Here is a 15,122-nt window from a genome sequence, read left to right as displayed (position 1 = left end):
CTGAGTGGGCACCTGCACCTGCAGAACTCTGCAGCCTGGGTGGGCACCTGCACCTGCAGAGCTCTGCAGCCTGGGTGGGCACCTGCACCTGCAGAGAGCTCTGCAGCCTGGGTGGGCACCTGCACCTGCAGAGCTCTGCAGCCTGGGTAGGCACCTGCACCTGCAGAGCTCTGCAGCCTGGGTAGGCACCTGCACCTGCAGAGCTCTGCAGCCAGGCTCGAGGGGCATGGCCACCCCAGGACAGAGCCCTGGTGCCCGTGCATGCACAGGAGTTCTCATGTGTCCAAGAGCAGCCGCAGTGACAGCCCCTTCTATGCTCTCACTTCATCCCTGGAAAGCTTCAGAAATTTATGTTTAAGAACCCACTTCCAGCATGGAGCAGCAGCTGATGCTGCAGCCTTGGCCCATGTGCAACTAACACAACACCTGTGGGCTGACTCAGGACAGCCTGGGTGCTAAGATGGGTGTCCAAAGGAGAGCCAAGGCAGCTCCCCTGAAGCCAAGTGCTTGTTCATAATTAAAAAAATGAAGTTTTGGATAAAATAAAGCCATTCATAAATCCAGACTGAGCAGCAGCAGAATGCAGAAGACAATTTATCTTTGGAGGCTGCAGCACCCCAAGTGTGCCCAAGCAGCTTATACTGAGGATTATTTTCTAATTATAAAGCAATTAACAGCAGGCTGTAATTGAGCATCACCAAATCAGTGTTTCTCCAGCCATCTCTCCTTGGGAGAAATGCAGAGAGGCTGCTGCTAGCAACCAGCTGGTAAAATCCTTCCTTCCCGTGCCTTCCTCTCGCAGGAGGAAGGACAGGGGGGCAGCTGGGATCCCCATCTCTGGCCCACTGAGGTTTTGGAACTGTCTCCAGCTCTCAAGGCACCAGAATCCAGCTGACCTGAGCAGGCTGGCAGCTACATTCTCCAACACTGGAGCTCTCAAACTCCATCATCCAAGCATCCCTATGACAAATCCTGCACTGAGGGTTTCTGCCTTTGGAAAGGACTGTTTTCCACATGAATAAATGGCTCAGGTTATTGGCATGCATCAAAACAGAGCAAGTCATCACTCACAAGGGAAGTCAAACTAGTAATTTGCTACAATTCATTTCTTCGGGTGCAGAGAGCACACAGGAAATGTACTTCATAAAGAAACCCAGGCTGGCTGATCCTGCACTAGCACGGACTACTGCAGATGAAACAGGAACTGGTAGGTCAGTGAAGGCATTCACTCCTTTAGAAATTCATCAGCTTAATGGGAAGAGCTTCATTACAACCTGCCCAGCTCCTCCCTGCCAGAGCCACCCAGGCAGTGACAGGCCAGGAGGACACAGCTAATGCAGGGCACAACAGGCTCCTGTGGACCAGCTCTGGCACCAGGGAGCCCCCCACTCAGGTGAGGGCACCTTCACCTTCACGGGCATACCCAGGGAGGGGAACCCTTCTGCTGCCCACGGGCACCTTGGGTTGGGCAGGAGCCACGGCCACAGCCCTCACACGCCAGAGGGACATTGTCACCCGTGCCCGTGGCAGGGTCCTGCTGCTCCTGCTCCTGCTCAGTCAGAGAAAGCCCTGGGAGAAGCAAGAGAGCACTGGCAGCCGAGTGAAGAGCTGCAGCCCAGGGGCACAGGGCTGTAGATAGGAAGAGCAAGGGCCCTGCGGGAGCTGAGGCATTAAGCCCCATCTGTGCCCTTGCTGCCGGACACCAGAAGCCTATTTCAGCTGCACATAATCTCAGGATGTGCAGAGTTCATTATCTGGCTAATGCAGAGCCCATGTGCTCTGGACAGGTAGAGACAGCACACAGAACAGCTGCAGCAAGCAGATTTAAATAAAATAAACCAGGCCCCATGTGGTGGTATAGCCCCATCCAGCAGCCAAGAACCTCGCAGCCGCCTGCTCCCTCCCCCACAGCGGGATCAGGAGAGAACTGGAAGCACAAAAGCTGGAGAACTCATGGGTTGAGACAGACAATTTAATAGAGAAGGCAAAAGCTGCACACACAAACAAAGCTAAACAAGAAATTAAATCCCTGCTTCCATGGGCAGGCAGGTGTTCAGCCACCTCCAGGAAAACAGGGCCCTATCACATCTAATCTTGACTTGGGAAAACAAATGCCATCACCCCAAAGTTCCCCCACCAAATGTCCCCCCCCTTTCCTCCTTCTTTCCCCCACTTTATATACTAAGTATGATATGATATGGACTGGAATAGCCCCTGGGCCAGCTGGGGTCACCTGTCCTAGCTGTGTCCCCTCCCAACCTCCCACATACCCTCAGCCCCCTGCCCAGCATGGCTGTACAAGGGGCAGGAGCAGCCTTCGCTCTGTGCAAGTCCTGATCAGCAATAACAAAAACATCTCGATTTTATCAACCCTGTGTTCAGCACAAATCTAAAACGCAGCCCCAGATCAATCACTGTGAAAAAAGCTAATTGTACCCTGGCCAAAACCAGCACATCCCAGCTCGTGCTCACCTTGTCTCACAGGTGAGCAGCTCCACAAACCTTTTACAGGCAGGAGCAGAGCTTGTCACAGCCCACTCACTCCTGCTCACCTTGGTGCCAGCACCACTGATGGCAACTTACGGATAAAACAGAACACATCAAGGCTGAAAAACAACCTTGTAGGTTTCTCAACATTAAGAGCCATCTCATCAGTTTTTGGGATCAAAGTCCTATTTTTCACACCCAAACATGAAAATGAGAAATATTCAGTTGTTCAACGCCAGGCTGGATGTGGCTTGCAGCAACCTGGGATAGTGGAAGGTGTCCCTGGCCATGGCAGGGGGTGGAACAAGATGATCTTTAAGGTATCTTCCAACCCAAACCCATCTGAGATTGTACAGTTTGTGTCACCCATTGTGTCAGGCAGCCCCACGAGCCAAGCAGCTGCATGTGCCATTAGCAGTGCACAGCTGCTGTGTGAAGATCCTGTTTGCTCCTCACCTGCAGAGCACAGGCACCTTTCCCTACACAGAGCTGCTGCCAAGTTTCCCCAAATCCCCTATTCCTTTTTGGCCCAAAGTAGCCTTTCTGTAAGTGCACCTTGGAGGTGCTCAATACTGTACAAATACCTGCTTATGCACCACAGGGGCAGGATGAGCTTGAAGCCCTGCCTGGGAGACCACAGAATTCCTTTCAGTGCCCCTTGGCTCCCACCCTGCTGCTCTCCAAGTTTGCTGGGCAAAGGGGAATTGCAGCAGCAACTCGAACACCTCCACTTGAATTCAAAAACCAAACACGTAAATAAAAACAATTCAGGAAAACATACAGAAACTCTGTTTTTTACTTTATTTGTAAGTTTTCAGAGAAACCAATTTCCAGGTTCTTTGTCCACACATCTCTCCCATTTCCTGCCCTGAGACCCTGGCCCAGCCCTTGATCCTGCGTGGCTCCTACAGGCACTGGGTGCACTGTGGGCTGGTGACACTGCTGGGGACACCCACCTGCGCTGCCCACTGCGGGCACCCTCGGCCAGCACAACCAGCAGAGGCCTGAAGCTCCAGCTGGAGCTTGGAGACCCTCAGCCCCGGGAGCAGCTCAGTGTGCTCCCAAGGGAGCTGCTAAGCCCTCGGGGGATACAATCTCCTGCAGCAGCTGAAGTTACAGCTCTGAAAGCCGATCGCATTCCGGGGCACCGGCGCGGGTGCAGTTAGAAATAGCACAATGCACGGCCCGTGGCATTTCCAAGGAATACGCCTGGAGCAGAGGGGCCATGCTGGCAGGACAGGGCAGCACAGACCTGGGTGTCTGCAAGGGCAGCCCCTGGGCACAACGGGCAAGTGCTTCTGGAACAGTGATCTGCCCCTGGGCAGATCAGCAGCATGGCACCCAACATGCAGCTCCAACCATCAGTGCCGGGCACACAAAAATGCAGCACAGCCTATTCTGGACTTGCTCTCCCACCTTGTATTAGCATGCAGAGACGCTGACTTCCAAGCAGGAAGACTGGGAGACAGTAATTAAGTTGGATGCCTGGTTTTAGTGGACTGAAGCATCTGGAAAGCAGGGCAAGAAAAATCTCAAGCATTCATCTTCTGCGCTGAAATATTCCATGTGACCAGGCAGGTGTGTTAGAAAATACAGCTGTGGAGTGATCTATGCTGTTTCACAAGCTGCTGGCAGCAGCACTGGCTGGATGGACACACAGAGCCCTGAACACCTTTGAAGGCGAGGTCACGGTGTGATATTCCAGGTTCTGCATTAGTGGTTTCTATAGACAGTGAGCAAGCAGCCAGCTCTGAGTTTGCTGCACACAGGAGCAGTGTGATGGGTGGCTTGATGTACTGACACTGAGGGTCTATTAAGCTCATAGCAGTTAAAATGAAAGCCTTCAGCATCTGCAAGTTTAATGGTTCCAGTTACAGCTTGGGGACAGGGGAGAGACAGGAAGAATAAAGGATTTTCCAGACTGAAAAAGCAAAGGAAAATACATCTTGTTTTATGCAGAGATGTGGATGAAAACCTACCAACAGTTTTTACTAGAGGTTTACTGCATGTCTGTATGCAGGGAGGGGGGCATCTGCCATGAGGAGCTGCTCAGGAGGATCCCAGAGCAGCAGACCCAGCCCTGCCAAGGGCCTGTCCCTGCAGGGACACCCTTCCCACACAGCAGGGTTGGAGCCAAACGTGCTCCTTGTAAAGCCCCTGATCCCCCCACATGATGCATTCCTGGTGCAGGGAAGGGGGGCCTTTGGAAACACAGGTCTCCCTCCCTTCTGTGCCCCAGCCCAAGGCACAGCTGGAGCAGCAGCCACAGCCATGGCTCATTCCCAATAAAATGTGTGTAACACCAGCCCAAGGGTCCTGGCTCCCCTTCCCTCCCTCAGGTGGGCTTTCCTTAAGGGAGAGGCAAGCATCTGTCACTCCAAGCCAGGGGCACTGCCTTCCCTGTGCCTTGAGCTGGCTCCAGGGTGCCACACACCAGGGAAGCCACAGGGAAGCCCAGAAGATGCTGAGCAGACACGTCTCTCCTGGCACTACTCTACACCAAGTCTTACAAGTTTGAGTACTACAGGCTGCTATTCTGCCTGTTGTTTTTCCAGAAACTCGTTTTACTTAATTAAAACCCTGTCATTACCTGACTAGTACTTTCCTTGCAAAGAAGCCCCAAGGACAAAGCAGTAACAAGAAGTGATCCTACCAGCTTTTCCAACTCAAACCAAGTTAAAAAAAAAAAAAAAAATCAAAGTTTTCTAGTTTTGTGCATCCACAAGTGACCTGCAGTGTTTGTGCATTTTTCCAGTAGCTACCCTCTGCAGAACACATCACATGCCAGAAGACAGAAAGTTTCACAATAGAAAGTGTCACCAGTGACAAACTTCTGCTGTGGCCAGGATTAGCATGAGCAGTGTCAGGGTTGAAGCCACTTCATGGACTCCTGATGACAAAAGCCTTTGTCCCACTACTGGTGAAGCCCCAGCACGATGGATTTTACAGTGTTCCCATGCAATATTACCAGGTTACCCAGAGAAGCTGTGTCCCTGCATCCCTGGAAGTGTCCAAGGCCAGGCTGGATGGGGCTTGGAGCCACCTGGGATAGTGGAAGGTGTCCCTGCCCATGGCAGGGGGTGGAATGGGATGGACTTCAGGGTCCCTTCCAGCCCAAACCCTTTCATGCCATCCTTCAGAAAAGGACAGTGAAAGAGCAGCTGAAGGAAACATTTCAGTTCTACCTTGTGGAAAATCAAGGAAAGCAACAAAATTCAATGATCCTTCAAGGAGAGAATTAGGTACAGACAATTCTCTGAAATAATGAGCAGTTTTATAAGTGATGTACCAAAACTCCAGACAGGCTGGTCTAATTGGGAAACTAGGTAACTGTGACATGTGGAACACAGGCAGTTGTGTAGTTCTGCTTTTCTAGTCTTGCAGTTCTTTATCTGACAGTCATGTTGTCTTCAGCCGGGCAGGCTGTGCTGGCAGCTCAGCTCAGACATGTAAGGCAGGAAATCCCCTGTGGAAAGCCAGCTGAAGGAGGCCAGCAAAGCAGTGGTATCTGCTAAATGTATACACCCATATCCACATGCAGAGGTTTGGCTGAAGAGCACAGAGGGAAGGAAAGTTTTGGTCTAATCCAGGCCATCCCATCATTTTCCTATCCACGTGTTCTCCAGATGTTCTTCTTTCCCCCCATTTACAGACCCACTGTGTACCTGTAGCTCAGACCCATCGTGTCTCTGGAGCAAGAGCTCTTCTCCTCCTGGAGGCCCTGTCCTCAGCCTGTGCCCCCCTCCTGGCCAGGTCCTGCTGGGGCCAGCAGCCAGCGCTCTCTGCGGGCTGCCATGCGGGGGGCAAGCATCCTCCCACTCTGACTTCCAGCCCTGGGCTCGGGACTCCTCTTGGCCACAGCTTTCCCACTCCCCGTGGGAGAGGCACAGCCAAGCTGTCTGATCTGAGCATTAGGTGCTTCCTCAGGCTGTCCCTTCTCCTGCAGCTGGGCCATGCCAGCCCGCCCAGGAGCCACAAGGGCGAGGACACATGTCAGGAAGGAGGGTGACATTCCTCACCTTTGTCCCAAACTGCTCACACACACAGTGAAGACAGCTCAGAGGATGAAGTTTGCTGCTCCTTTAACCAGAGCACTGTCCAGACAGGAGCCATGGATTGGCCAGGACTCTTCCACTGGCAAGGACAGTACATTCTGGGCAGCAGGTTTATTTATACTCCTGATCTAGCTAATAGGAATTTGGGGCCAATCCAAACACTCCAGATATAATAAAGTCCTTAGCCAGAGTTAAGCAGCAGTTCTACGGGCAAGATCAAGAAGGAAGCTGAAATGTTGCTGCTGCAGTTGTCCAGACACCCTGAGTACACAGCATGAATATGTCATGCTCTGGTTATTAATCCAGCCAGGCTTGCTGAGATGGAGTCATAACCCAAGCAAAGCAAGTCCTTCATCACACTCAAGGAAGGGGTGAAGTCCCATGACAGAGGGTATGAAAAAAATCCCATTTTCCCACCAGGATTACATGAGCACTGACCATCCCATTCCCACTGCATTATGACAGTTCAGATAATGAAGAGAGTCCAGAGGAGCAGCCCTGGCTTGCTCACACAGAGTCCTTCAAGTATGACACAGAGCAGAGCATTCAGGGGATAACATAACAATCCACACTGCATAAAGCATGGCCTTTGACACAAGGCTATTCTCAGTGATACCTCTGGTTTTTGACAAAAGTTAATCCCCCCTTGTCTAATACCATCACAGCTGAGGTCTTATCTGGACAGTGAAGACTGAAAGGTTGTGAAATTATTTCAGGTTTCATCCAAGGCACTGGATTTTCCCATGAATTTGTATTGCCAGTCATGCCCCATGCTGCATTTTTAGGTACCAAATTTTCATCCCAAGCAGACTGTTTGATGAGAAAGGGAAACCCATCCATTACAAAGAAACAGCTCACATGTTTCCATTCCCACCTAATGTCCTCACACAGATGTGAAGCCCAAAGGAATTTCATTTGATCCAGGCCATTCCCCAGAGAAACACTGAAAATTTAGGTACAAACCAAACCCCAAATACTGTGAGAGATACTGAAATACTGTTCCACAAGGACAGTTTTTGGTACAATCATTCTGAGGGCTGTAAAGGGCCTTCATAAGAAATCCAAACCAGAGGGATCAGAAGGAGGGGAGCCAAGGGGTCCTAAGCTGTTACAGGTAACTGCTGGGCACCAGCACATACATATGATAAATGTCATCTTAATTCCAGTCAAAGTTTTAGTTCTTTGACCCAAGGAAACTGAAAGCCTAGGAGCTGTTAGTCTTCCAGGCCCACAGCTACAGATTTATCAGTTCTTTGAACAGGCTGCTTCCTCACAGTGTCCTGCCTGGCCTGCATTTCCCTGTGGGAATAGGGGCTCCAATTCCCATGGTCCCCAAAAGTTTGGAATCAAGCTTCTTCACCACCTCTGAAATTACCCCCACCAACTAACAGCCAAGTGTAAATGTCACAGTTGCTAATCTCAGATTTAATGGAAAAACAAATGCAAACAAATAGTGGAATACAGATTAAAAGAGCACCAGGAGGCTTTTCATGGCAAGCGTTAGCATAGCAATCACTCACCTGATACTGGAGGCAAAGTTATGTCTCAAACTGTGTTAAGAGATCTCGTATTTCTGGAGTCAGGTGCTTGACTGCCTTTGCAGCTTCCGTGATGGCTTTCCGGTACATGCCCTTCTTCTTGCGATTAAACCTCAGTTTGAAAAACTCCGAGAAAGGAGAGAGTTTTGAAACAGACAAGAACGAGGTCGTCGGAGAACCAAACCATGACACTTTAGCTTCTCGCCACGAGGGTTCCCCGTTTTCCTTCTGGCTGAGGTTTATGTCAAGAACACGTGCTGGCCACCACGGAAACCCGTGAATTTTACCCCAGACAATATCCCCCACTGAAACAGTCCTTCCATCTTCTGTAACACATTTAGACACACTCTGGGTGTGCAGTCTAACTGTCAGTGGTGGCACAATTTTACGCTCATCTTTTGAAGATGAAGAGACAGAGGCATCATCACCAGGCAAAAAGTCACACAGTTCTGGTGATGTCACTTCTGAACTAGAAGACTTGGATTCATCTAGACTGTCATTGCTACACACCGATAAACTAGAAGAATCTGCTTTTCTTTTACGGTAATTCATGAGGAAAGCCAAGTTATCATGTCCATCTTTACCCTGGGGAAACCTTTTGAAGTCATCATCTTCACCTGAACTGCCTGAAGACATCTCAGCTAAACTTCTGTCAGTGGACTCATCATTGTAAAACGCTCCGGGATTGGACTCCCTGCTGTTCTGGAGGACATTGATTTCATCAATCAGTTCTGCCTTATAGATTGAAACACTCTGACCATCGTTGATGCGATGGGGCTTCAGCCGTATCTTTGGGGGTGGGACATCCACGCTGGAATGCACTGGCCGTGTGAGCTTCAGTTTTGGAATGGAAGCAAGCTGGCTGCCTGCTGACTTGTCCATTAAACATTTGGTTTGTCGACACCGTTCAGAGTCCCCGTTCTCCTCTTGGTCCCCGGCTCCGTTCTGCAACGCTGGCTCCGGACAGAAGGGTTTGACTGAGCCATGAACCCGGGAAGGGATTTTTACCACTTCACCTTTCCCTTGCGGGGTACTGTAGGATATTTTTATAACTGGCGTTCGATGCACCAGTTCCCCAGAAAACTTGTCATCCTCTCTCTTCTCTCTTTTGTTTCTTTTCTCCATGTAGTCAGAGTCGCCGTGCTTTTTCTGCTCCTTGTCCTGAATGCTCAGCTTCCTCCTGGTCTTGGCGTTCTGCCGCGGCGCGTTCGCGTCCTCGGGGTTCAGCGTGTTCTTGCACTTCTCGCAGAGCACCTGCCTGGGCCGCAGCCTGATGGTGCTCATGATGAGCCTGCCCGGGTCCCTGTTGCGCGACAAGCGCCTCCTCGTCCTCTTTACAGTCCGCGGCGGCGGCTGCGGGACCCACTGGTTGTAGGTGTGCCGCAGCCACAGGGGCCGGGGGAACGGGGCTCCCTCGAAGTAGGGCGGGAAGGGCGGGAGGCTGCCCGGCGCCGGCAGCAGCGGCGGCAGCGGCTCCTCGGCGCTGCCCTCGGCGGGCCGCGGCTCCGGCTCGCCCTGCGCGGCACCCCCGCCCTCAGCGGCTCCGGGAGCGCAGGCGGCGGCGGGGGGGTCCTCGTGCTTCGGGAAGGAGGAGGGCAGACAGAACAATCCAGACCTAAATTGGGGCGAGAAGGACAGGGAGGGAAAGAAACAGAGTCAGGAGCTTTGAAAGGTGCTTCTCTGGGAACCCAAAAGATCCCGCCGTCCCACAGCTTCAGTACTGAGAACTTTCTCTTGACTTACGATCAAGCAGCCAATTCTGCCACTGAAAAAAATAACAGCAGTGCAGAAATCTGGCAAGGTGTCCTACTCTTCTCCCAGAAAAGGCAGAGGGATCAAAACCTCGATGTCTATGAACTCTTTGCACAAAGTTTTGCTCTAAGAAGTTCTAAGTTTTATCCCACAAAGCAGTTTACTGCATCAGCAGGCTGGCAAGGCCAGAGGAGGGATGTGATCTGGATTAGCCCAGGGAGCTATGAAAACTGCCCTTCTTCTCACTGCAGATGCATGGCTGATTTTCCAGTTTTTCTTTCTAAACCTGAACACCCTGACTTGGGTGGATAACTTGCACAGGTTCACCAAGACACAGCTCTGCTCCTCTTCCTCGGTCTCTCCATATTCAGCTGTATTTGGTAACAGAAGACACCCATGGCTCCTCCAGAACAGCAGGGTTAACAATGATGACACTCTGTCCTTCAATGCCAAGTCTCATTACAGGCCAACAGGGCCTGGACACACTATCTTGCCTGGATATTGGCAAAACAAATCCTCTGAAATGCTGAAACTCACAACTGCAATTCACGTCTCCAAAATGTATGAATTTATGCCCTTGGCCTGGCATTAGAAATATTATGCTAACACAGCACTGGGACAGATTCTGCCCTGAAGCACTGACTCTGACTGGGCAAAGCTCCCTGCCTCAGCTTTGCAGAGACACTTCTGCAGAGAACACGCCATCAGTAAAGCACGTGGGCCTTCTTAATAATAACAAAATGTAGTACAGGAGTGCCACAAAGAAGAGACAAAGGAATGGAGAACAGGTACAGACCAAATACCAGCAACTTTTGGATGCTGCATTCCCACTCCCCTCCTTGCCAGCCATTGCTTTCTTTCCAACCACTAGCAGGAAGGATCCTTCCTGAGGCAAGGGAGGAGTGTCTTGGTGCTGTCACAGAGGGGGACACTTTGGTAAGCACTAGCAGAGAGCACTGAAGAGGAGCTGAAGGCATCCACTCAGTGCCACACCTTTCACCAAGAGCAGCACAAAGTCACTGTGGGTTTCCTGACGGAGAGGAGGGGAGCCTGCAAAGTCCTTCCCCATTACTGAAAAAGTGCAACCTGCTGTTAAATGACAGTTTAACTGGGAAAGGATTAAGCTGTTGAAATCACGTAATTTGGAACAAAATATTTTTGTTCCAAGAGGCTTTTTTTAAACAGAGACAACCAAGAATGTAGGTGTCTTTAAATGACAACCCAGAAAGCCAGTACAGTCTGTACAGCCAGACAGAGATGTCAGCACCATTCATACTCCAAAGTGAGACCATTTCTAAATGAAATGATGGCTGTAAATTATGGTTATTTTATGCAGTGAGATTGTGTGACTTGGTCACAACAGAAAATTGCTCCAGATATAGACACAAGCCCACTCCCCCTGTTCAGGTCACTGAACCCTCCAGAATGGCATGGAGCTCCTCGCCTGGCAGAAGTGGAGCACCCAAAGGTTTGCTCACAGGATGGTTTGTGCTGGCAGCATTAATGTACCAGCACCCCGTAACCCCACTGGGCTGGACACAGCCTCTGTGCCATGGAACGTGCCCACAGACCCCAGGCCACTGCCCTCCCCAGCTGTCAGCCTGTGCCAGGCACCAGTTCAGCAGGGAGGCCTGTTAGAAAGATGGGGACAAACTTCTCAGTGGGGCCTGTTGGGACAGGACAGGGGTGATGGCTCCCATGGCCAGAGGGCAGGGCTGGATGGGATACTGGGAATGAGGAATTGTTCCCTGGCAGGGTGGGCAGGCCCTGGCACAGGGTGCCCAGAGCAGCTAGGGCTGCCCCTGGATCCCTGGCAGTGCCCAAGGCCAGGCTGGACACTGGGGCTGGGAGCACCTGGGACAGGGGAAGGTGTCCCTGCCATGGCAGGGGGTGAAACAGGATGAGCTTTAAGGTCCCCTGCAATCCAAGCCATTCTGGGATTCTGTGATTAAAGCAGCAGGAAATACTGCTGATGGGATTTCACCCTGCTTGTAATCCCCCTTTCTGGGGCAGCTGCAGCCAGCTGGACTTGGTTACCTCAATCCAGTCTCTGCTTGGTACAGGAGATGCCATCCTCCTTTACTTATACCCCTGCATGATTAAAACCCAGCTTTTAAAGTAAGTTGAATTGCAGCAAAACTACCTAATCTTGTTATCAGAAACACTGTAGCAGCACTTAAATCTCTACTTGAGCATGTACACTACAGAGCTCACTTTGAGCAGAGCCAGTTTATTGGAAGCAAATAACTGCCAGTCACTGGGCAGACCCTGGTGCTGCTGCATCATCCAGGCTGGGGCAGGAAGGGACATGCACAGGAGGGACACGAGCACTTTTTCTGCAAATGATTCCCCAGCAGCTGGAAGGTCAGGCATGACTGCTCCCTACATCCCTTCATTCCTAAAGGTGCAGGGGGCAGAGAGGGCACAGGCAGGGCACAGGCAGAGGCAGGGCACAGGCAGGGCAGGGGCAGGCAGTTCTGCTGCCCATGGGCTGAGCCCCTGCACACCCAGGCAGGCAGTTTGGGGTTCAAACCTGCACCTGCCTTTTTAGCAAAACACCAGAGGAGTCCAGCCAGGACCTGGACGGCCAGGGGTGCCCTGGGTGCTCAGGGTGGCAGGCCTTCCTCCTGCTCAGCTCCCCATAGCAGCCACAACAGTTTAGGAGAAGTAAACAAGGCATTACAGATTGTCTGTGTTGTTAGAAGGGACCTTAAAAATCATCCAGGAGGTCCAATTCTCCTGCCCTGAGCTGGGTAGCATTCATTAGACAAGCTGCTCCAAGCCCTGTCCAAGCTGACCTTGAACACTTTCAGAGATGGAGCAGCCACAACTAAGTAAAACAGATTCATCTACTGTGTGATGCTGAAACCACTTTAAAACACAACAGAAAGCTGAACAATCACCATACAGGTCCTCCTTCCTTTTTGGGGTAATCTCCTCATTCCATGCAGGTCTAACAACCTGCCCTGGTGGCTCCTCTCCTGCCAGTCCCATCTCCCAGGGGGTACAGGAAGAGCATGGGTGACCCCTGCGCAGGGACAAGCTGGTGGGACACAGCTCCATCAGCCAGGCAGCAGCAGGAGGAGAAACAGCTCTGCCACACACCCACGGCAGGCACTCCAAGCTCAGCACCGAGTGGATAAATTCCTGCTGCCTTTGGGACACATCCTGACCTTCACCTTCCGGCCACTACCAGGCCGACTCCTATGTTCTGCTGTAGGATGAACAAGATCTCTCCTCCCCTCCACACTCCAGACCTGGGATGATTGCAGCGCTTGCTCCAAGCCCCCAGGGTCCTGCCTCGCTCACAGGGTCCTCTCCTGAGAGCCACAGGCAGAGGCCGTGGCTCTCCCCTTGTGCTGGCCACCACCCCTCCCTGCCCGCCATGGTCAGCACAGGCCAGCCAGCTCTCAGCACCACCACGGGCGGGATGTGGTGCCAGGGGACAGCCACAGAACGAGCACTGACCCTCGGGGACAGCCCCAGGGCTCAGAGGGCAACACTGCCTCCCACCCAGCATCACCACCCACAGGGCTGCGGCAGCACCGGGCTGCAGAGCTGCCTTAAAGCCTGGGAAAAACACCCATCTGGGTTTCCTTGGACCCACTACGAACAGAGGGAGAAAGGTTAGGGTGAAAAAAAACAAGTGAAAGAAGTGTTACTGCAGAGGAAGCCAACTGAAATGTTAGGGTGCTCGAGGGACACCAACTGCTCAGGCTGGGACCAGACTCCAGGGTGGGTTTATGGACTCTGCGCAGCATTAGGTGCCTGAATGCGTCTGAAAATCTGACTCCAGTTTTCCGGGATAGCCATGCGAAACTAAATAAATTACAAAAATGAAGCTCAGAACTCCTGCTCCGCACATCTCGTGGGATGGATCAGAGAGGTGAGGCTGCTGTGCTCCCACGCAGCACCAAGCCTGCTCCACACGGGAACAAAGCACAGCCCCGGAGAGCCGGCCCTGCCCGGGACAGCCGGCCCTGCCCGGGACAGCCGGCCCTGCCCGGGACAGCCGGCCCTGCCCGGGACAGCCGGCCCTGCCGCCTCCAGAGCCGGGCAGGTGTGAGCAACCACGAGGTGGCCGCGGTGCAGAGCCGCAGCCGCGGGCCCCGCTCGGAGATGCCCCTCTCGACTCCGCAGAACTCGGGCACCACGGCGGGACCCCCGGAACGGCAGCCCGGCCCCGGGGCCCTGCCGGGACGTGGGGGGTTCGGCAGGGGGAACTCGGGGAGCTCCGCGCGGGGAGAGAGGCCGGCGAGGGCAGCGACCGGCGCGGGGACTGCGGCCGGAAGGGCCGGGGGTCCGGCCCCGGAGCCGGGACGCGCTCCCCGGGGCCACGTGCGGGGCCGCGGCCGGTCCGGGGGCACCGCTCCGCCCCCGCCGCGTGCCCCGGGCCGGTCCCGACCCCGCCGCTTTGTCCCGCCCGGCCGAACAAAGGGCGCGGGGGCGGCGCGGCCCCACCGCCCCGGGCCCCGCTCCCCGCCGCGGTCCCGGTGCCCCCATCCCCGGCCGCACCTCTTGGAGCAGTCCAGCAGCACGCCGGTGAAGCGCCGCTCCCCGCAGCTCAGCGTCACTACCAGCGTGTCGTTCACCATCTGCTCCACCAGCACCGGCACCCACGAGCCCACCCTTGGCGGCGGTGCCCCCGCCGCGTCCCCCGCCGCCGCCCCGGGCTCGGCCATGCTCCCGCCGCTCCCCGCCGGCGGGGCCGCTGGGCCGGGCCGCGCCGTGACCTCACGGAGCGTCCGCCGCCGCCGCGCGTGACATCACGGCCCCGCCCCGCCGCCGGGCATGACGTCACGGCCCCGCCCCGCTACCGGGCACGTGCGTGGGACGGGGCGGGGCGCGGCCGGGAGGGGCGGGGTCTTCCTGGGAGCGGCGGGGCCGGGCTGGGGGCGGGACCGGCCCCTCGCGCCACCTGGCGGCCGAGCCGAGCTCCGGCACCCGCGGGGCGGGGCCGCGCAAGGGGCGGGGCCGCCAGGTGAGCCCCGCCCCCGCCATGGCCGCCGCTCCGTGCTCCGGGTCCCTCAGAAATGTCTCAGTGCCCTCAGCTGGGCTTGGGGCACCTCTGGGATCACCCAGCCCAACCCCACCTGCAGCAGGGACACAGGAACGTGTCCAGCAGGGTTGCAGTGGCTCTGCAGAGGGAGACCCCAGCCCCTCCCTGGGCAGCTGCTCCAGGGCTCTGCCCCTCCAGGGAAAGAAGTTCTTCCCCATGCTGGGCTGGAACTTGCTGTGCTGCAGCTCCTGGCCAGTGCTCCTTGTCCTGGCACCGGCCTCTGACAGCCCC

General features: G+C 54.2%; 1 protein-coding gene across 3 annotated transcripts in view; it reads right to left on the bottom strand.

Moving 5' to 3' along the window:
- PWWP2B (PWWP domain containing 2B) overlaps positions 1-14,549 on the bottom strand; it is a 42,705-nt gene extending 28,156 nt beyond the window's left edge. For 2 of the 3 annotated variants that reach the window (XM_059852260.1, XM_059852259.1), the window contains exons 1-2: positions 14,348-14,549; positions 8,063-9,695 (exon numbers count right to left, since the gene is read on the bottom strand). In XM_059852260.1, the coding sequence (XP_059708243.1) occupies positions 8,081-9,695; positions 14,348-14,514 (1,782 nt within the window). In that variant the 5' untranslated portion in view covers positions 14,515-14,549 and the 3' untranslated portion in view covers positions 8,063-8,080. The remainder of the gene's footprint in view (positions 1-8,062; positions 9,696-14,347) is intronic. The other variant, XM_059852258.1, reaches the window with a different exon arrangement.
- Positions 14,550-15,122: the final 573 nt, after the last annotated feature.

The sequence above is a fragment of the Haemorhous mexicanus genome, chromosome 7 (assembly GCF_027477595.1).
Source record: "Haemorhous mexicanus isolate bHaeMex1 chromosome 7, bHaeMex1.pri, whole genome shotgun sequence".
Taxonomy (NCBI): Eukaryota; Metazoa; Chordata; class Aves; order Passeriformes; family Fringillidae; genus Haemorhous; species Haemorhous mexicanus.
The sequence above is the reverse complement of the archived record's forward strand: the minus strand, read 5'-3'. Positions and strand labels throughout refer to the sequence as shown.